The following is a 22,084-nucleotide window of genomic DNA, read 5'->3' on the forward strand; positions in this document are numbered from 1 at the left end:
ATCGTGTCCTCCGTCTTTCTTTTTTGCTGGCTGCTGTGTATGATCTGTTGCTTTCTAGATGTGTTTGAAGTTTCAGTAACTGAAATTTCTGAATTCAACAACAACAAAGAGTATTCTCGTAGCCATGAGAGTTCTTGATGGTGGTATTGCAATAGTTGTAATTCTGGCTACTCCTTGTTCCACACAACAATATTAGCCCTTTTTTGGTCTTAAGCTATCCGTAGTTGTGCCACTCGTTACAGTGGAGTTAAACCAGAACAGGTCTGGGACTCAGCCTTCAGAGTTCAGAGCCATCATCTACCGTATATAAAGACCTAGTGTAAACTGTGCAGCAGACTAAATGGATATCCTTCAGAGGAAATCCTTGCAATCCCTGGCACGCTGATTGATGCAATCATTAATAATGATCCTCATTATTAAGACTAACCACTGCATGGCACTATTGCATCAGCATCACTGCAGTCCTAGCCCTGAGGCATGGGAAAGATTATCTAAACTTCTCCCATTACCTCCCTCACAATATCCCTTCTGCTGAGTGAATAGCTGCCTCCTTCCACTGCTGAAATATGCTCAGAATGGGGCATGTGCTGCAAGATATAAGTAGGAACTGTCTCTTCCCATCCACGATGGATGCTTCCTATGCAATCCTCTATTCTCTCCACCAAAAACCTGATGAGAGAGTTTGATTTGACATGATGGGATCTGGCAACAGTTGGATGAGAAAGAAGATGTTCAAGCTGCCCTAAATGTAGGTTTTAAACCATGTTACTTTCCTTCTGGGAGATGAGTGAGAAGTACTTCTTTGTGTGGTTTAAGGTGCTGGGAGTAAAGCTCTTTCCTACGCTGATCACAGAGCCCGTCCCTCTGAAAGGACTGCTGAAAGGCAGACAACCACTGTGTGTGTGTGCGTAGCATGTTGCTGTGCATCGGTGGCATGTTTGGGGATTCTGGAGTGAAGGAACAGACAGATATTACTATTTGGCTATAGAAGGGTTAGGATTTTGCTCCAGTCATTCAGAAAACACCACCTCCATGTGACAAGAAGCATGATAACAAAGGGAAAAAATGCATTGTTTTCAAGTTCTGGACCAGTGATAGGTTTAAACCCTACATCCAAGCCTCCTGACTTTGGAAATGTTTGACTTGGTTTGAGCATAAATTTTGTGGCTTCAGTAGGATCATGTGAACTGTGACAGTTTTTGAATCATTCCTGTTTGATTACTCGGGCAGTCTCTTCATGGCAGCCTTGACATAACTGATGGGTTGGCTAACAGGAAAATGAGCCCTACAGTCATGGTTATGGCTGGGATAGAGTTAATTTTCGTCATAGTAGCTAGTATGGGGCTGTGTTTTGGATTTGTGCTAAAAACAGTGTTGATATTGTGGAGATGTTTTAGTTGTTGCTAAGTAGGGCTTACACTAGTCAAGGACTTTTCCAGTTTCTCATGCTCTGCTGGGTGCACAAGAAGCTGGGAGAGGCGGGGGCACAGCCAGGACAGCTGACCCCAACTGGCCACAGGGATATTCCATATCATATGACATCGTGCTCAGTATATAAACTGGGGGGGAGTTAGCCAGGGGAAGCAGCAATCGCAGCTTGGGGACTGACGGCGTTGGTCAGTGGGTGGTGAGCGGTTGCATCACTTGGGTTTTTTTCCTTAGGTTTCAACGCACTGTCTCTCTCTCTCGTTATTTTCCTTTTCATCATCATATCATCATCATTATTACGATTTCATTTTAATTATTAAATTGTTCTTATCTCAACCCATGAGTTTTTTTACTTTTGTTCTTCCAATTCTCTCCCCCATCCCACTGGGGTGGGCAGGGTGAGTGAGTGGCTGCGTGGTGCTTAGTTGCTGTGGGGCTAAACCATGACACCTCCCAACCCTCGGAGGGGCAGCCCTGGGACCTGCAGAGGCCACAGGTCACAAGCACCTTTCTTGGTGTGCTGCACAGCTCTGCCCTGATGCTGAGACATCATGTACCTCAGTGAGAGGAGGGAGCATCTGTGTGGTGCAATGCCGGTGCTCGAGGCTCCCTCCTGTCCTTTGGGAGGTTTCAGGCAGCCTATGGAAAACTGCATTGCAGCATCAGCTGCCTAAGGCTCACAGCATGTAGTTGAGCATCTACAGTTAAAGACAGGACCTATTTTTTTTAATCTAAAAGTCCTGAGCACTCCTCTTGTCATTGAATTGAAAAATAAATGGAGATATTTCAAGTAGCCAGAATGGTAATACTTTAGAAATGGGTGTCTTAAATATTTTATTACTTTTCAAGGAGATATTTTATCTGCAACTCCACAAGAGAGACCCATGGCACCACTATGCTTTTGCTAGCACAAGCAGGGAGGAGCTAGAAAGGCAGTACCAAAGCAGCATATAAGGAAATAATATAAGGGAACAGGAGTAATATATGGAAACAACCATGCTGCGGTTCTCTAGATATTTCTATTTTGCTATTTAAATATGCAGCGTATTTGCAAACAGGCCTTCAAAATATAGCTATACCTTAATAAAATGATCTTTAAACCCACCACTGTTAAAAGATCCAAATGACCAGGAACAGACCATGGGCTCTGACATGGGTCTGCAGCGCTCACACTGTCTTGTTCTTCACTTGTTTCCCTGGTGCGAACTTGGTATCTGTGGAGAAGCATTTCCCAGGCAATGCCCAGGTCTGTGCTGGGGTGAACATGTGCCAGGGTCCATCCCAGCTGGCACTTTGGATGTGGATACACTGATTTGTGGGGGAAAAGAGCTTAGCCCCATGGAGGCAAGGCAGGCTGCTCTGCTTGGTCTCAGCATCAGAATTTTGTCCTTAGCCTGTTCTCCAAACAAGTATAGCCAGCAGGACAAACAGGAAAAGGGCTTGAAGCCCAATCAGAGTTTGTTAAGTCAATGGACAGGGAAAACTGCAAGTGACTTGCCATTGGTAAATGAAACCATCAGCCCTCAAACCAAGATCCTGGACCTTAAATTGAAATATAAGCTTGACTGAATGATGTTTCTTACTGGGGCTTAAAGCAGTATACAAACTTTGAAGGCTTGGCAACATTGAAGCTCATGACATCCAGATTCATAGTTTGCTCTTCGGCTTCTCTGTCAGGTTTACTTCGGGTAATTTTGCCAGAGAGACAAGGAATTTAGGCAAGGAAACCCAGCTGCATTAACAAGTTGGAGTACTCCTTTCATTCTGTGGTACAGAGCTCATTGCACACAGAGCTGAGCTTGCAGCCTGACGCCTGGATCAGCTTCTGCTGCTTTTTGACCGCAGGTTAAGTCTGCCAGGGACTTCACTTGGCTCTGAAATAAAATAGGCTGCGTGGGTCAGAAGCTGACTGTTGCAGATCTGGAGCTTTTGGCCCATCTCTCCGAAAGAGCAAGTAAATGATGCCACCTTCATGACTTTAAATCAGAAAACTAATCCTAGAGGTAATTTCTGAGCACCTGTCCAGTTCTAAATGGGGTCAGATCCAATTTTATATCTTAGTTCTGCAGCTCAGCGGCTTCTCTAGTGATTTTGTGTTTTTCAATAAATCCTGTAAATGAATCTCTTTTACCCTGAAAATCAGTGTGTTAACAGCTGCAGCTATTGATGTACATAGGCACAGCTACATTATTCACTTTTCTTTCCCCAAATTCCTTTTTTTTTACCAATATTGAGTCAGGATTAAGGGGTGCATGTACATGTGCATGTGTGCAGCTAGTTCTTTTTAATAAACTCAGTGCTAGATGTCACATTTATAGGCTCAGTTTATACGGTAATCTTTAAAAACAACCAGCCTAAGCACTGGAAAGCACATAGCAGGGGTTAGTTCTGTATTAGCAGAGAAATAGGCTTGGTTTATTAATAGGTCTTATTTAAGTCTCATTTCCATGCTTTTAGGACTACATTAGGTTTTCACCTCACATGGGCAGATGTCAGAGAAGTAATGGAGTGAGAGAAGAGACAAGCCCTTTTTCAGTTCACAGAACCCCAATTCTTTATTAATCACAGCTTGCTCACAATGACATACAGGAAAATAGCACTAATGAAGAGTAGAATATGCAGGCAGCAACCTCCAGGGGGGGTAGGGACAACTTCAAAACTGCAGCTATTCTGGGGGCAATGTGTTAGGTTTGGTGATACTGTACTTGGCACAAGCACCCTGTCTAGTCATTCCTCCTGCTTCAGCCCTCTTAGTCCTAGATGTCTGTCACTAGGTAGGGTTGGCTAACACTGAAGAGTAAAGGTCATGACAAATGGAAGTCAGCAGTGTCAAAAAAAGGTAACAACTGGCTCATGGGTTCGAGGTGAAATATTGGGTAGCCTCTTGTACTGTTACACAGGTAATGTGGTAGCATCAGATAAGTATCATAGATCATGGCATCTACAGATAAAGCCACTTGATGCTTTTAGTTGCTCCATCAATAAATTTTCAAGTGGTGAATTAAGCTCACTTTACAATTAGCGTTTGTATGGCTGTTTGGCATCATCCAGAATTTGTCACAGCTTGATGGGTACAATGTGCCCCTTAAATTTGCCTCAAACTGATCCCACTTGCTTTCATTCTGTTGCACAGCTGTATTTGTTGCCTCTCACCTCAAAAAGCAGGAGCAACAGGTGCTGCATGTGGTGATTTAACCTCAATTATATAGCAAACTACAGAGTCCTGTAGCGTAAGTTGCGTTTGAAGAAACTACATTTTAAGAGCCTTTTGTCTTGGACAGCTGAACGTGAAGTCACGACACCTGTGATGTAGTCACTGTTTCAACAAAGCAGTCTAGGTTATTAGGCAATGACTGGTCTCTAGCACCATAGAACTACTACTGACCTCGTGGTGGGTTGGAATGAAAGTTGCGGGGAATGGAATTAGACGTGAGGTGCTTCGAATGAACAGACCCAGCAAATTCAACCGAGTGGAAATAGACAACATCAGAAGCCTGTTACAGGACATGTAAGATTATGAAATAACTTGCATAATGCAATACTTGTATTTTTTAACAAAAATGTAAGTATTTACAAAATAAGATCCAAGTTTTTTAAACATCAAGCAAATCATTCTGCAAAGAGACCGCATTGTTTTTGTTTTTATTTTTGTTTCTTTTTTAAAGTTTTTTATTGAGTTCTTTATTTTTTCTTTTAAACCATGTCATACATTTCCCATACTGATATCGCATGATCCATAATAATATAGGCAGGGGAAGTTTACTAATGGTGGGGATGGGTCACATCCACCATTGCTGTTTTCAGCCAGACAGTTCCACCTGGAGCTCCTTGTTTCTACGGACCTCTGCAGCATGCCTCTCCTGGAAAACATCAAGAAGGGAAAAATCAAACCTCTCTCTCATTCCGCCTGCCCAGGGAGACTCCTGATGACAACGCGTTTAGGTTGTGCATTTGGTGCCTGTGCAAAACTCATGTCATAGCACAACCATCTTTAAAGGATGCAGCTCAGGACAAGTGTCATCCACCAGACCAGCCTGAGGCATGTTTGATGCTTACATTCTGCTCATGCTTTGGAGCTCAGTTCTTTTATCTGATATGGCCTTATAATCCTCAGCACCTCACAGAGTTTCATTTTAAAGGCCTACATAGAGAGGGGCTGCTTGCAGCATAAAATGTGCCACGTGCTCACATTTGGTCTTTGAATTCCTAGATGTTAAACTAAATATAGGGAAGGCTTGAATTAACTGCTTGCACACTGTATGCAGAAGTGTTAGTTACTGTGTTATCTGTAGCATTTAGGAACCATAGACAAAGGTCCAAGAATTTATTTCCACCAAGATGGGTCAATCTGAACATCTCAAACATCTGCTTACACACAACGATGGAGCTAGCTGTCCTCTCCATTCTTTCTCTGGCTGTGATGGAGAAGGGACATGGCTACCAAAAGTCAATGCTAGGCCCTTCTGTCCGCTGCCAGCCATGCTGTGTTCCCTTTTACAAAAGCAGTCATAACTAATTTAGACTTACTTGAGCCACTGTATATTCAGATACTTCTGTGGCAAAGGGCCTGTGGTTAGGAACAACTGTCAAATGAATTTAGGAACGTTCTACTTGGGATGTTTATAAATCTATTATTGTCAAACTGTCAAATTATAACTATCAAACCATTACACTTTTACCTCGTGTTTTATCACTAAAAAAAACCCCAGATAACCAAATGACAAGCACAAGGTGACTAAAGAAGCAAACATCCATCCCTAACAGACTTCAGTTTAAGGCACTCCCTAGCTACTTTGTGCTAGGGTCATCTGTGGTCAAAAATTCACTGAAGTCAACAGTTATCTTTTTATTGTCTGAGTTAGACTATGGATGACAGGCCAAGACAGCTTATTGCATCAACTGACTCTGTAAATTGCAGTTCCTTATAAGACCCATGATTCCAAATGCCAGATTTTATATGGGACTTGCTCTTTGCTCCTGGTAACTGCGGTACATACAATTTATCTTTGATAACTTTAGGAACCTTTAGACACCAAAACCTTGGGGCATCCACAGTTCAGTGTAACTTTTGAAGATTTGAACCCAGATATTGCACTTCTTTTCCTGCATAATCAGGGTTCACTTTTGTGTGGGCAAAACTGTATATTCATGCAATTTTTACTCATCTGTACCAATGTTCCCAAATGAGTTATTGTCATGTTTGTTCAGAAACCTTCTTTGGATTTCACGCACATATGCCACCATATTGCTGTAGAAACAGGGCTTAACAGTCTGTTAACATTAACCTAGGACAGAGAGATGCTTCAGCTGTCCTTCCCATTTCCTTTTGGGCCTCAAGGATGGCTAATTGGCTTTTCCCTTTGTTTTCATAAGCTTTGGGATATGTGCCTGCAAACTAACCTAATGCAAAAATGTCAAGTAATCTGGGTACTGTTCTTAAGCTCAAGAATTATTCCGTTTGCATAGTCATGTTTAACATCATCCTTTGGTTTCTGTTGTTGATTTCCTGCTCCATGAGACTGCCACCTCCAACAAAGAAATAGAGGTGCTTATGGAGAAGATCCATTTAAAACCACTGAGAACTATTTTCTTTCTGTTAGTCAATTTACTAACATATTAGAAAGTTCATCACTGAGAGAAACAAGTGAGCACTAACGCAGAAATAATGAATTTTTTCTTAACAATTCTAAATTGTTATTTGCACATTTCCCTCTCTTGTGTGGAAAGGTTGTTTTGGGGAAGGACACACTTGGTCCTGCATGGTGGGGCTTGTGATTTACCTGTTTTGTTTGACTGTACCAAAAATCTCCAAAAGAAAATTTACTCTCTGTTAGTTGCAAGACTTATGGAAGAACAGGCCCCTTTTGATGTATAGGAAAGATTTTTTAACGTATAGAAAAGATTTTTTCCCAACTACAGACACAGGACAACTGTTTGATTTGATCAATGACTTTTCTTAAAAGTCAAAATCTAAACACATGACCTTTCCTTTGTTCAAAGCACTTCTTAAAAGGTAGGAAATCAACCTTTCTCTGGAGACAGTCCAGCAAATGGGCCATGAAGATTAAGGAACTGGAGCATCTCTCAGTCTCTCCTGTGAGGAAAGGCTGAGAGAGCTGGGACCATTCAGCCTGGACAAGAGAAGGCTCGGGCAGTATTTTATATAAATATCTGAAGGAGGGTACAAAGAGAACAGAGCCAGGCTCTTTTCAGTGGTGCCCAGTGACAGGACCAGAGGAAATGGGCGCACACCAAGACACAGGAGGTTCCCTCTGAATATCAGGAAACCCTTTTTCATTGTAAGCATGACTGAGCACTGGCACAGGTCCTAGGGAGGTTGTGGAGTCTCCATTCTTGGAGATATTCAAAAGCTGTCTGGGCATGGTCCCGGACAGACTGCTCCGGCTGGTCCTGCTTGAGCAGCTGGGTTGGACCAGATGACCTCCAGAGCCCTCTTCCAACCTCAGGCAGTCTGTGATTGTGTGATTATGGATGTTCAGTCTTCAAAAGTGAGTGGCAGTTTAGATAGGCGTCAGGGGCTCTGACTTAAAAATTGCTCATATGTAGCCACTGAGATAGGAGCTACCCACAACATCTCTTCAAAATACTGATTAGATTTTCCTCTCTAGTCTGGGGTGAGGAGTGATGGTGTGGTTACCTTTTCTTGGAGGCGTTCAATAAGAGCAGCTAAATTAGCTTCACGGTTTTCTTTGATCTGTTCCATTTTCAGTATCAGCTTTTCCTCTGCCATTTTGCTGAAGTTATTGTTCTCCTCCAAAGCCTTCTGGAGCACTTCTCGCTCATGTTCTCTCTTCTCTGCCAGATGTTTCAGCACCTGGGCCTCCTGGGACTGGAAACAGAGAGACATGTGGCTGAGATGAACTACTCCTGTGGAGCAACTCATGTAGGGCAACAATTCACTGAGTTTGGAAACTGTGTAAAGTTTGTTGCTTTGTTGTTCTATGCACTGTCTGGAAAGATCACTTCTGTGTACAAACCAAATTAACTTCAATAGCACGGGTTTAGAGGCACTGGCTAAATTTGAGGTACGTGCCTGAGGCAACAGCAGAGAAGCGTCCAAAGCACTTCTGTTAACAAGAAGTGCTGTCATGTGTTACTGCCCTGGGTTGTCTGGGTTACTGTGGTGGTTGCTCAACCTCTGACAGCTGCAGTCTTTTAACTATGAGCATTTAATATGCAGAGATATGGGATTGGGGGCTGAAGGTATGTACAGTGTTAAACAGGAGGTTGCTGACACAGGAGGGGTGTATTTTTTGCCCAGGTTGGACTATCCTTTAATGTGCTTGAATAGGTAATAACAGACTTTGAAGTTTACTGTTGTGAAAGACAGATAGAATCAATTCAGACAATTTTTTCCCCCATGATATTTATGTTTGGCTTTACCTCACTGATTAGGAAGGGAAAAATGGCTTTTATTCTCTAGAAAATAACAAAAAAGCTATTTTTAGTTAAGAATTGAAACTTTGCAAGGAAGAAGAACCTGCAGGTACGAATTAAACAGCTACAGACTATGCACAATACTGCGTTATTCTTTTCAAACTAATTGTCTAGAACATAAGCTTGATTATTAATTTTAAATCAAATTACTAAAATGAAACCACTAATCCTAGGAGAGAAGCCAAAGAACTTGCAGCACTGGGCCTACCCTCCAGGCAAGTCTAGTCGAAAAGACAATATGTTTCAGATGGGTTATTTGGAAATGATAAACAACATTGTATGCTTTTGGATAAAATAAATTACAGGGAGCATGAGAAGCAAACAGAAATCAGGGAGTGAGATATAGCTCCGGGAAGCTATGTGGGTATTTCAGATCACAATGCACTGTTGCCATTGCTATCCATAAAAATGAATTAGTTTAAGGCCTAAATTAAGGGCTTCAACCAATAATTACAATTAGTGATAATGAATCCTATTAACTTCTATCATGTGGCTTTAAATAGAGTGAAAAATGCTGCAATTCTTTTATATGAGCAAGATCCAACTAAGAGGAGAAAACACGTATTTTAACAAAGGTAAGATATACATAAAGCCAAATGGACTGACGAGGCAAATTAAGCAGATTCTAGAAAAGTCTGCAAAAGCCAGGCAGAAAATCTTGCAGCAAGACACTGGAGTAAAACATATCTGACTTTGCAAGGCTGTAATGGCTTGCTTGAGATCAGAGGAAAAAGCTACTTTCATCCATCTTGGCCACTTAATGCATCTGCTTTCACCTCTGGCCTGGTTGCAGTTAAGGGTTCATTTCTCAAACTGGGCCCCCTGGAGCACTCCCCGATGGGAATGGTCTGCTGAAATGGTTGGTACCTTACAAAGGCTCCTCCTTGCTCTTACCTCCATTACAGCTTATGCTGAACAGACAGTAATAGAGCAAGCATTTTTCAGACCTTAGACTCGGAGAAAATAACTGCTGTGCAGGCTGAAAGATGTTGCAAATGGGAACAAAAAGTGCCCAGATGGGCACAGCCAAAAGCAGAGGGAGATTTACCGGTGGAGAATGGAAGGAGAATAAGCCAAAGGGAAAGAGAGCTGGGCAAAGAAGGAAACTTGTACACTAATTGAAAAATCATAGAAGCCCCATAAGTTTAATACAAACATCAACAATTTTAATAATCACAAAATAAAAATAAGTTATTTTGGAGCAAAATATTTGATTTCACATACTTAGCATTTAGCTTTTCTTTAAATGTAATTTAATTATTTTAATGTAATTTCAAAACATAAGTTATTTTGAAAGATTTTGTACAATGTGAAACTGAAATAAATTAATATCTTCATCTTGTTTTATAATTGTTGGACCAGCTTGAGTCACTCAGTTTGATCAGTGGGGTGTGAAAGTATTTTCTGTTTAATTTACTATTCAGTGTCAACCTTTCATCACTTTTGGAAAAGTTATCATCATTAAATTTTGGTTGCTGATATGAATTGTGTGGACCCTTTGCTTAAGTGATCTAAAAGTAACTTCAATGGTCTAACAACCTATTTCCCTCCCTGTTGGGGGTTTGAATGGAAAAGATACTAAGATACTAATTGTAATGTCCTTTCCCATGAAACATTTACGCGAGTTGTTAATTTGGAAGGCTAATACTCCACGGTGTTTAAATATGTATAAAATCAAGCATTTTCAAATTTGGTAAACAGACATCACCAAGGACATATCCAAGGCCCATGGAGATGCTATAATAAAAAGTAAGATTTGGACTGTGCCTATAAGCAGCATTTTTGAAAAGAACATTGGCTTTCACTGGGAGGCAGCAAATGCCTTTGAGACTTTGGGGCACTTCCCCATTTTTCAGGATTTGTTTTCTTCCATTCAAATCCTCTGCTGTCTGGAACTACTTCTTATAAACATAAATCCATGAGAAGAGTGAAAAATTAGAGTTCCATATCAAACTACACATAGTTCTGGAGGCTATGCTGGCAGACAATACATTCAATAGTAATTTGTCCACTAATGCATGATAATTAAGAAAATCCTTATACTCTAATTCACTATTTACTGGATGCAAATTGCATTGGCACCAGTAAGTGTCTGAATGAAAGCTAAACCAGGCCTCAGGAACTGACTCCACACCCCTAATACGATTTTCCTTTACTATATGCCTTAAACAGCATTCCTTTTCCTCACCCAAAATGTTCAAGGTACCCAGGACAGGATCAAAATAAAGGGACCCCCCTCCCTGTGGCAAAACATCCATGGGGTAAAGTCTCATTTAGACTGACGCCCCTCTTCTAATGCCGTTGCACCCCAGCTGTGAGTCTGCCTGTTTCCCTGGTGTTCACACCATTTTTGAAATCCCCTTACAACAATTTTGGAAGGCAGTTGGTTTGTTTTTGTACTGGATTGTCAAACAATTTTCTGTTTCCAACACATTTGGCAAAAGAACTTGGCCACCCTGTCTGTGCAAAGTCTACTACACATCCAGAAATAACTAAATGAGTGACCCCAGATACCTAGTGGGGCTGTGATTAATAGAGTCCCTTTGTTGTTTGTGCTGGCTTTTAACTGCTGTGTTTGGACTCCCACGGTCTTGATACACCATTCCAATATAGGTAGGAAGTTTTTTTTCCAAATTTATTTTCAGTATTGTATTGTTTGAAGTGCTGGAAAGGATATTTCAAATCCTTGATAGTCCATGTTCTAACACACTTGTAAATAGCTTAACGATAAGAGCCTTTTGTACAGCTGTTGTGAGAAAATGAGTAAAAAAGGCTGGAAATGGGATGAAAGATAAAGAAGATTAATAAGAAGAGAAAAGTATGAAATGGTGGAGAAAAGAAAAAGAAATACTCAAGGGGGAATATCCGGAAGACTTCTTAAATATAACAAGGCGTAATCAATGCAGTTACAGCTGGAGCATCTAATGCTAGATGTGGAGGAATAAAAATGTTACAAAACCTTCCTGGTGCAGATACCTTTGCTCCTAGAAATGTACTGCTGTGCTAAAAAGATGGCTAATGCAGGCAAACTCCTATGATATTCATGTCATATTTCTAAAGGATCATGTGCACTCCCAGTTTTTGTGTGTGAAGCACCCCGTGAGTGCTTCAGAAGAAAATCCTCATCTCATACTTAGCTGGCCAGAGTTAGATGCAGACAACTAAACACTCACTTCATGAGCAAAATTATTTATGGAAACTGGCTTTGGAGAGACATATATTTTTTAATAATTACTCACAAGAAAAAAAAAATCCACTTATCTGAGTAACGGGGGCTTTATTTTCTCACATTTATCTATTTTTCTTTGACATGAACATCCAAATATTGAAGTCATTTATGCAGAGATAAAATTAAAGTATTACTTTTAAGGAAGAAACAGGCTCAGACAACTGCTCTTAAACTGGGTATTTCAGCTTGAATGCATTCACCTTAGTTACTAGGATCCTTAGTTACTAGGATGCGTGAGGCACATTACTGGTCATGAGAGCTCCACTTTCATAATACATCCATTCACTGGCTGGATTTTTTAAAATTAAATTGTTCATCAGAAGCCACATTAACCTTGGTATTCTTCAGTGTATTGTGAGAGATACTATTAATGGACCATAATGTGAAGACAGGATTAAAGGCTCCTACTGCAATGTAAATGCCAAAATGAAGCCTAGGTATTAATCAGAAAGAAACGGTGAGTTGAAGTAGTGATGTTTTCAGGGGAAGGAATTCAGGTTGGGCTTTCTCCACATAAAAGCAAGGGAATGGACTCAAGTTAGACCTCACTCATGGCACTGGCTTCTTCAAGTCTCTGTATGGTTACATCCTATTCCTCACTAGGAATACTATTATTTGTATTACATTCGCACCTGCTCAGGCTCTTGTGAGGACCCTGTCCCAGGCAGTGTGCAAATACACAGGGAGAGGCAGCTCCTCTCCCAAAGCAATCACAGTCTAAAAAGGCACAAAAAAGAGTGGGATGCTCCTGCTCCTTTGGATCACAGAGCAGAGAAGTGAAATGGCCATACAGCAGAAGAGCCAGGGACATCTGAGCTGTAAATGTAGGTGAAGTCTTGCTTCTACTGAAACCAGATGGTGCAAAATTTTGCTTGAACTTGGATAAGAATCTTTTTTTTTTTCTTGTCCTGTCTGGCAGTGGAGCTTTGGGTCACGGCTAGTAAGAACATGAAGAAGAGTTAAAAAACTAAAAAAGAACCCATCCATAATGTGAAGCAAAAACCCCCTCACTTTCTCTTCCTCAGCTGACACAAAATTGCTGTTCTCAGGGTTGTGGCCCATGGGGTTGAAAAGGCATGTTGGAGGGATGCAAGAGGTACCACTTGAGCTGTCTTACTGATGCTGCCCTACCTGGTCCTGAGGCATTTCTTGATCTGTTGCAGTTTGAGGCCTGGCATTTTAAACTTAATAAAGATCAATGTCAGTTTGTCTTAAGATTGTTCGTTAGCAGCAAAGCCCACGGCAGAGTGCGGGGAGAAGTTTTGCCAGCACTGGGATGTATGCTGTCTGCTCTTGACTCCCCATGCTCTGAGACAGACCTTGGTGCCTACCACCAAACCCTCTGCAGCTGGTAGCAAACCTCCTCCTGTGGGCACATATCCCATTGGCTTATGCTTTTTGGATGCAGGGCTGCGGAGTGGCTTGTGGTTTTGGCTATCATTTGTAAACATTAGGGGTGAAGCATCATGAATGGAAATGCTACGGTGTAAATCAAAATGGGGCAGAAACAGACGGTTCTGGTGCTGACACTGTGGTGCTGCCCCACCTTTTTATGGAAAAGCATTTCATGCTGTGTGCCCTGTCTGCACAAGCACAGCCGAGGGCCAGCAGTAACAGGAAGGGAGATCAGTAGGTGGGAAAGATGGGAGGCAAATGTCTCAGGCAGTGCCTGTCCCCCCTCCTTGCCTGGTTACTTACAAATTACAGGAAACCAAGGAGAGGAATAGGAATGAGTTGGAAGAACAAAGCAAGCCCTACGTTGCCAAGGCAGATGCTGATCCTTTCTCTTCCTCTCCTTTTGCCTGGAGCAGCAGTTTTGTAGGTCCTGCACAATTTCAAGGGGGGGTGGGGGGGCATTTGCTTCCCAGCTCCACTGCCTTCCCCGCCTTGGTGAAGCCTTTTCCCCCAACAGCCTGTGCGGTAAAACACAGGTGGCTTTTTCAATGCCAAAGGAAAGATTAAGAAGAGTATTAAGAAGTGCCTCTGGGCAGACTGTGGGGCTGGCTCAAAGGGGCAGTGAGTTGGGTGCTGAAGCCCAATGCAGAGTGTGGCCACAATTCTGGCAGAGGTGCCCTGAGCTCCCTGCCTGCTGCCAGGCTGCACAGGGGGATTGCAGCATTTCATAGTAGTGGTATTAAAAACTCAGCGTAGCTGTAAGTCTATATCCAACAGCATGAAAGTTAAAAACTCTGACTGTTCTCCTGCATTCTTTGTGGTGCTAAGCACCAGGGACGAGCCTGATTCAATTTCATCCCAATAAAAAGCCATTAAGAGGATTTAATTATATATGATTTCTCTCCATAATCCAAAGTCTAGTAGAAATGTGCAACCCTTTACTGTTTCATTTGTATGCTAGTAACTTGAGCATGGGCAATAAAGATATATAATTCAATATATGGCCCTTGAAGTCTGTACATCAAGTGTAATAACAGCTGAATATCCAAGGCCAATGGATAAAAACTGATAAATGCTAGAGCTTCTGTAAGAAACTTCTGCTGCTTACAATGTCACTGTGCTCTAATTTCTTAAGTGGGAAGGATGAAAAAATCTTTCTTATTATCCACCAAAGTGGGAAAATATAGCACACATATGCCAAAAAAAAAAAAAAAAAAGGGATAATAATGACATGCTGTAAAGAGGATTCTATAAAAGGAAAGGACAAATCTGTAACTAGCCCAAATGGGTCTTGCTGTGTGGTGCAAAAGGAAAAAGTGCCTCAGGTGAAACTCTTGGTTTGGTCTGAGAGTATGAGGTCCCAGTGACTGTCAAATGAGGTAGAGAAAAAGGGGGAGAAAAGGAAAAAGCCATGTAAAAGCTTATAAGGGAATAAACAGGAATGTTAAACAGAAAAAAGTATAAACAGAAGACTGCTGAAGTGCACGTATTGCTGTAGATATTCTCATGAGTTTGAAAATTTAATAACGAACACTGTCTAATTAACAGAGCAGAACCTAATTCCTAAACAGTGTGAAATCAATTAGTATTTTTTCTGAAAAGGCAATTCTCTTCCGTTAGTTATACTTCATTTTAATTAGAACTGTGCTGGAAGGACACAATCTAGAATGGTCATGCCTGACAGCTGTTGTACATAGATTGAAAAGTATGATAACGAATGTTATGCTGGATGTAAGAAAGTCTGTCTGGTTTATCTAGCAGCAGAAAGTGGAAGATGCTTAGGGAAAGTCCAGGTGAAATTGGGGAAATATGCCTGGTCCTTGTCTGTCTGTCTGTCTCTCTCTATCTTCCTAGCCTTCAGTGTCACCAAGTTACATATTTTCTGAGCCAGAGGCTGCATTCATATAATCATTTCCTACAAGGTAGTGCTCTATCAATTTTGCTATTATCTTTTTGAATTAAATAATATTTTAATAATGTCTAAATAGCCTGTGGTAACAAATACAGCTTGATTACACAATACATGAAAATGTGATTCCCTATGTTTTGAAATTGCTGTCTGATGATTTCATTGAGTGTTTCTTCCCTTTTGGATTGCATGAAACAGAATATAATTGTTCCTATTCATCCTTTCATTCTCATTCATAACTTTTTAGACTTCTCTCTTATATTCCATCTGTTGTCTCTGTCCCAGCTGAAAAGTGGACTATTAAATTTATCTTCTTATGGAAGATGTTCTGTTCCTTTGATTGATTTTTTTTATCATTCTCTGCAATATACTCTTTTTCAGGCCAAAAATGAAGGCAATAGTTGAGATGTGGGAGCACCAGGAAATTTAATACTGGAGTAATGAAGTTCTCTGCTCTGTTCTTTGTTCCTTTCCCAGCAGTTTCTGCTGCAATGCTAATGTGGAGGATCTTGTCTATTAAAATAACTCAGTTCATTCAAAATTAATATAATACCAAGGGGAAGAAATGGCAGGTGTCTATATTACTATCACTGATTACCAGTTTATTGCATAACGAGTTTTTCTTTAGGAAGAAATTAACAGTAATGAAATCAATGAAATGAAATCTCTGGGACATTCAATTTCTATTTCCCACTAAGTATATGCATAATATCGGGCTTCTTAATTGCTGCCATTTCATTCTGTGTCCATATCTTTACTTGAGTATTTGTACTTGGTACAGAGGCACTTCACAGATCCAGTCTTTGGGGCATATCATCATTTGGGTGTGTGAAAACTCGTATTTCTGGGCAGGTGCTAGTGCAAATGCATATTCCTTTCACATACAGTCATGTCCTTTTACTGAAACAAATATTCACAGAAGTATTTCTTTGAAAGAAGCAATAGTGCTTATGTGTGTGCATTAGAAGCACAGAGTCTTGTGTTAGCAAGGCAGCAGAAGTGGCAAATGTGGCAACACTTCGGTGTTCCTAAAATATTTGTTCAAATTAGTGAGGTCCAGAATAGCCAGGTTTCACTGCAAATCAAAACTGAGGGCCAGGTTTTAAGGACCTGTCAGTAATCTAGATCTACTGACTTCAGTGGACTCACATCTCACTCTACAACAGTGTAATCACTCCTTTGGGTTTCTTGGAAGTGGCCCTGATCTGGTCTGACAGGAGTGAAAGGAGAATGGAGCTGCTCTTGTTGGATCTGCTCCATGTGCTATCTGTGACATATCTGCTGTCCCTGGACTTCTGTATATATTTTTGTCTGTATCTGGAAACAATTCTGTAAATGTCAGTCTTAGTTACAAATCATAGAATCATAGAATGTCCTGAAGTGGAAGGGATCAGCAAGGATTGAGTCCATCTCCTTTCCCTGCATAGGACAACCCCAAAATTCACACCACGTGTCTGAGGGTGTTGTCCAAGTGCTTCTTGAATATTGTCAGGCTTGGCGCTGTGACTGCCTCCCTGGGGAGCCTGTTCCAGCGCTCCACCACCCTCTGGGTGAAAAACCTTTTCCTAATATCCAACCTAAACCTCCCCTGACACATCTCCCTGCCATTCCCTCAGGTCCTGTCATTGGTCACCAGAGAGAAGAGATCAGCGCCTGCCCCTCCTCCTCCCCTTGTGAGGAAGCTGCAGACCGCAATGAGGTCTGCCCTCAGTCTCCTCTTCTCAGGCTGAACAAGCCAAGTGATGTTAGCTGCTCCTCATACGGTTTCCCCTCTAAATCCTTCACCAACTTTGTGGCCCTCCTCTGGACACTCTCTAGTAGGTTTATATCCTTAATGTACTGTGGTGCCCAAAACTGCACACAGCGCTCAAGGTGAGGCCGCACCAGCGCAGAGCAGAGCGGGACAATCCCCTCCCTTGACCGGCTGCAATGCAGGGCTTGATGCACCCCAGGGCACGGTTGGCCTCTTGGCTGCCAGGGCACACTGTTGGCTCATGTTCAGCTTCTCATCAACCAGAACTCCCAGGTCCCCCTCTGCGGGGCTGCTCTGCAGCCTCTCATTCCCCAGCCTGTATGGACATCCAGGGTTGCCGTGCCCCAGGTGCAAAATCCACTTGCCCTTGTTAAACTTCATACAGTTGGTGATTGCCCAGGTCTCCAATTTGTCTAGATCTCTCTGCAGGGCCTCTCTGCCCTCGAAAGTGTCAACAGCTCCTCACGATTTTGTGTCATCGGCAAACTTAATTAGTGTTCCTTCCAGTCCTGCATCCAAGTCATTTATGAAGACATTAAAGAGTACTGGCCCTAAGACGGATCCCTGCGGAACCCCACTAGCGACTCTTTGCCAGCCTGATGTAACCCCATTTACTCTGAAACTTTGAGCCCGACCCATCAGCCAGTTGCTCACCCACTGCATTATGTGTTTATCCAGCTGTACGCTGGACATTCTGTCCAGGAGGATACTGTGAGAGACAGTATTGAAAGCTTTACTGAAATCCAAAAAGACCACATCAACTGGCTTCCCTTGGTCAGCGAGGTGGGTGACCTTGTCATAGAAAGAAATCAAGTTTGTTAAGCAGGACTTTCCCTTTGTTAACCTGTGCTGGCTGGGACCAATGACTGCATTGTCTTTCAGGTGTTTTTCAATAAGTCCTAGAATAATCTTCACCATAATTTTGCCAGGCACAGAAGTGAGACTGACGGGCCTGTAGTTACTGGGGTCATCCCTGTTGCCCTTGAAGATTGTGACGTTTGCCAGCTTCCAGTCAACTGGGACCTCTCCAGATTCCCAAGAATATTGAAAAATCATTGAGAGAGGTCTCGCTATGACATGAGCCAGTTCTTTATTGCTGGCTTGCTTTTTGCCATTAATGTATTTTAAAAAGCCCTTCTTATTGTCCCTCACAGTACCAGCCAGCTTCAGCTCTAACTGAGCTTTGGCCACATGTATTTCCTCCCTGCAGGGGTGAACAGCATCCCTATAGCCCTCCCGTGTTGCCTGACCTTGCTTCCACTGGCCAAATACTTTCTTTTTCTCCTTATTTCTAGAAGAAGATCCTTGGTCAACCAAGCCAGCCTTTTGCCTCGTGTGCTTGACTTCCTACACTTTGGAATTGCCTGCTCCTGTGCTTAGGAGGTGGTACTTAAAAAGTGACTACATCACACTGTTTAAGAGATAAATGAAAGACTTAGAGACATCTAAGCTTGTTTCATTTTCAGATACAGTCTACCAGGGACTCCATGAGCAGGTGGAAGGGGTTTCTAACTCTAATTTGACTGGCACAGGCAGATTTGTCGCAAAATATTGATCTCCTTGTTGAAGGACACAGAAAGTCCTTCTATGGCTCCTGTGGCTTCTGTGGCTCTCCTTTCATGCCATAGCAAAAGGAAACATGGATTAACCAGGACAACATATTACCACAACTTGAGTTTTCTGTGACCATTGCAGACAGCCATAACTTTTCTGAGATGGTGCAACACAGCATAAACACTGGGCCCATACAGAACACTGCTGATTTTCAGAGTGGCAATTCAGGCTGGCTATGAAGTGTCTCATTGGCTTTGCCTGCCATCCTCTGACTTATCTGACCTGGAATTTGGTCTTTTATCTTCTGGAAAAAAACAAAACAAAACAAAACAAAACAATCCGAGCTAGCTCTGACTTCGAGCAAATAAAAACCTCTTCAACACATCAGTCAAGGTGGAAGCCAAACAAACAGTTAATGTGGACTTCCTGCTGCATGCACCCTGTATTTGTGCTAACCTTTGTGAAGAAGGTGTAACAACCCTTCCAAACCCTGTGTGACAAACTTACTGATTATGAAACATGATTTTACCATTATGGGTAAGGTCATAAAGAAGGGAAGACTTAGTCTGTAGGTAACCCTATAAGGCCAACTTCCAAATCTATTGAGACTGTCTGCTAGAAATGCCTCTTCTTAGTAGTTGTGCTATGCTAGCGTCTTCATCCAAGTGTGCAGTGAATGATCCAGAACACTCTTTATTCAGGACTGACATGCCTCCATACTGCATAAATAAGACATTTAGCTGCTTCAGGCAGGTCTTGTGAGTAATTTCCATGGGCACTACAAGAAGTCAAGACCTTGCAACCCGGACAGTAGCTGTTTGATTTGCACATCCATCTCTTAGACACCAAAAGAATTGCACTGGTTTTCAGCAACTATTATAGATGCTCTGAACGAACTACTTACACTCACACAGTAAGCACGCGTATTTGAACCTGCTTGGATCTCCTGTCCAAAGCTATCTGTGTTTTGTGATGCATACTTCCCAAGCATCAAAACCAGTGAGGTTTGTTTGCAAGCTTCTGAAAGAAAACAAACTCATTTGTTTCTTTAAATGTATTAATAAGTTTTGTCCATTTAGACCACTGCGAGTCAGTGATGGTAATGGAAAACATACCAATGGACAGGAAACTTGGCTGTTATTCTGTACACTGTCAGGACTAATTACTAGCGTTTTTTTAAGGAAAGATACCTTTCTCCTCTCCTCTGCAGCCTCCAGCTTTTTCTGGATCTCCTCAAGAGAGAGTTCTTTCTTCTTTGGAGAAGCTAAAGTTCGCGGTGCTTCTGAGACCGGAGATGGTGGCTTTAGGATCAGTTCAAAGGCCTGGCCGGAGGCACGTTTGTTGATTTGTTTCACTTCCATGTCTGCACAATAAAGTGAGAAATGGTAAGCCCTTCAGTACCTCAGCACTACTGAGGAGAGAAGCAGCACAGATGTTAGTGTAGGATCAGAAGCACAGACAAAAGATTTAGCACCTTTGCCTTGGGCATTTTAAATGTAATGGCAGATTATGAGCTGAAAACTGTTCTCAGGAGAAGTACATTCCATTTTCTCTGTAATAGCTTAATTATACTTTAATCTCATAAAGATAACAATTTACAGCAGTTTTGGAAGCTTATTGGGGTTCTGTGTCATTTCACACCCCCTGCGAGCAGTGCCCAAACTGATTAATTTTTTAAGCGTGCTTTCATCCTTTCTTGGTTTCCTTGGGAATTATGTCAGCTGTGAAGAGCTGTAATTCTAAAATGGGTAGTAGGAAAAGTACATCTTAGTACGAGAGGGCTAGCTTTAAGACTTTAAGAGTTTAGTTAGCTGCTATTAGGAACAATATCCTGCATCATGGCTAATACACAAGCTTTTGCTTATGTAATAGCCAAACCCAGCAAATTAGTTGTTAAACCTGCAAAACATCCACTGACTAACATTATGGAGTGGCACAGTGAACTGAGCCATTTCCCAGCACTAGCACACTATCTGACCTGCAGGATGATTTCCAGTGAATGTCACTCACCATCGTATTTATAGATGTTCATGTTGCGAGGTTCAGGGTAAAAACAGGAGCAGATCAGAGAGAGCATGGACAGCTCCTTCATCTTTTCCTTGTAAGCTGAAACGAGAGACTGTGTTAGCACACTTCATTTCCCCATATCCTCCTTAGTGAATCTCTAACTGAGGTGACTGGCTGGGGACCAGCAAATCTGCTCTATCACCCACCTGGCAGATTTCTCTAGAATATTTACTTTCAAATATTTCTTCTGAACATTGAGCCTTTATCAAGTCACACATGAGATGCTCAGTATTGCAGGGGCTGCTTCTGATCTCCTACATGACCTCAGCCTTGGGTCTAACACAGACAGTCCTCTTTGGTTTATACACAGTGAATCTGGCTACCAGGAAATGTATTTAGCACTGGAAGAGTGCCATGACTCCACTCTCTCTGGGCAGGTGGAGAGAAATGAAGCTCTTACAAATTCTCTGACGTATCCAAATGCAATTGAGAACAGCTCTGAAATGCTGCCCATGTGTTGCCATAGGCAGATGCTAAAGACATTATCTGTTACAAATGAAAATGTCATCCAAATGATTAAAAATAAAACCAGAAATGAAGATACATTTATAAAATTCTTTGCATAATGCCCTTAATATGCGTAACTACTTGAAGCAAAGCTTTTCCTTCCTTCCTTGCTTCCATACTCAGGTCTAGTGTATATCAGCTGATGCAATAAATACCCTTGTAATTTACCTTTATGGTGTTACCTTTACTGACTTTGTAATGCCTATGGCCCCCAGTCATGGACTGAGGAGGACTTGGTCTAGAAATGGTGATACCAATACCTAACCATTATACAATGTTTTGTGTTCACTCTTTCTAATTGCTATCATCCCAGCTTCTAAGTAGGAAAATAGTTTTGTATCTGGTCACTTGGCAAGTCAATGACAGATCCCAGGCTAGATCCAGCTCTCCTGGGTCCTGGGGCAAAACCCCACACTGCATAAAATATATATGGTGGGGGGGGGTGCGCTTCAAAATTCATCTTGGCACACACAAATCCCTGCTACTGTCAAAATCATATCTACAGAGGCAGACACACATTTGATGCCATCATGTGAAAACATGGCTTAAAATATAACTGCAGCTGAAAGTATTGTACTTAATAGATTAGACCAAATTAATCCTTGATGATACTAAAGGAAAATCATCCCTTTGATCTTCAAATTGTGGATACATATGAAATTGTCATTCAGCCTTTCTCATGAATGCTCTGGTGCTTCCCCCCCACCATTCAGAAAGGCCCCTGAAGTTGATGAGGGCTTGAGAGCCTATAGGTGCAACTTAAAATGGTGGTATTTGAATTATA

General features: G+C 41.8%; 1 protein-coding gene across 1 annotated transcript in view; it reads right to left on the reverse strand.

Annotated features, from left to right (window-relative positions):
- Positions 1–3,939: 3,939 nt before the first annotated feature.
- Positions 3,940–22,084, reverse strand: part of STMN2 (stathmin 2) — a 42,492-nt gene continuing 24,347 nt past the window's right edge. The window contains exons 2-5 of the mRNA XM_064442506.1: positions 20,737–20,832; positions 19,917–20,089; positions 8,087–8,278; positions 3,940–5,288 (exon numbers count right to left, since the gene is read on the reverse strand). Of these exons, the coding sequence (XP_064298576.1) occupies positions 5,229–5,288; positions 8,087–8,278; positions 19,917–20,089; positions 20,737–20,832 (521 nt within the window). The 3' untranslated portion in view covers positions 3,940–5,228. The remainder of the gene's footprint in view (positions 5,289–8,086; positions 8,279–19,916; positions 20,090–20,736; positions 20,833–22,084) is intronic.

The sequence above is a fragment of the Phalacrocorax carbo genome, chromosome 2, assembly GCF_963921805.1.
Source record: "Phalacrocorax carbo chromosome 2, bPhaCar2.1, whole genome shotgun sequence".
NCBI classification, from domain to species: Eukaryota; Metazoa; Chordata; class Aves; order Suliformes; family Phalacrocoracidae; genus Phalacrocorax; species Phalacrocorax carbo.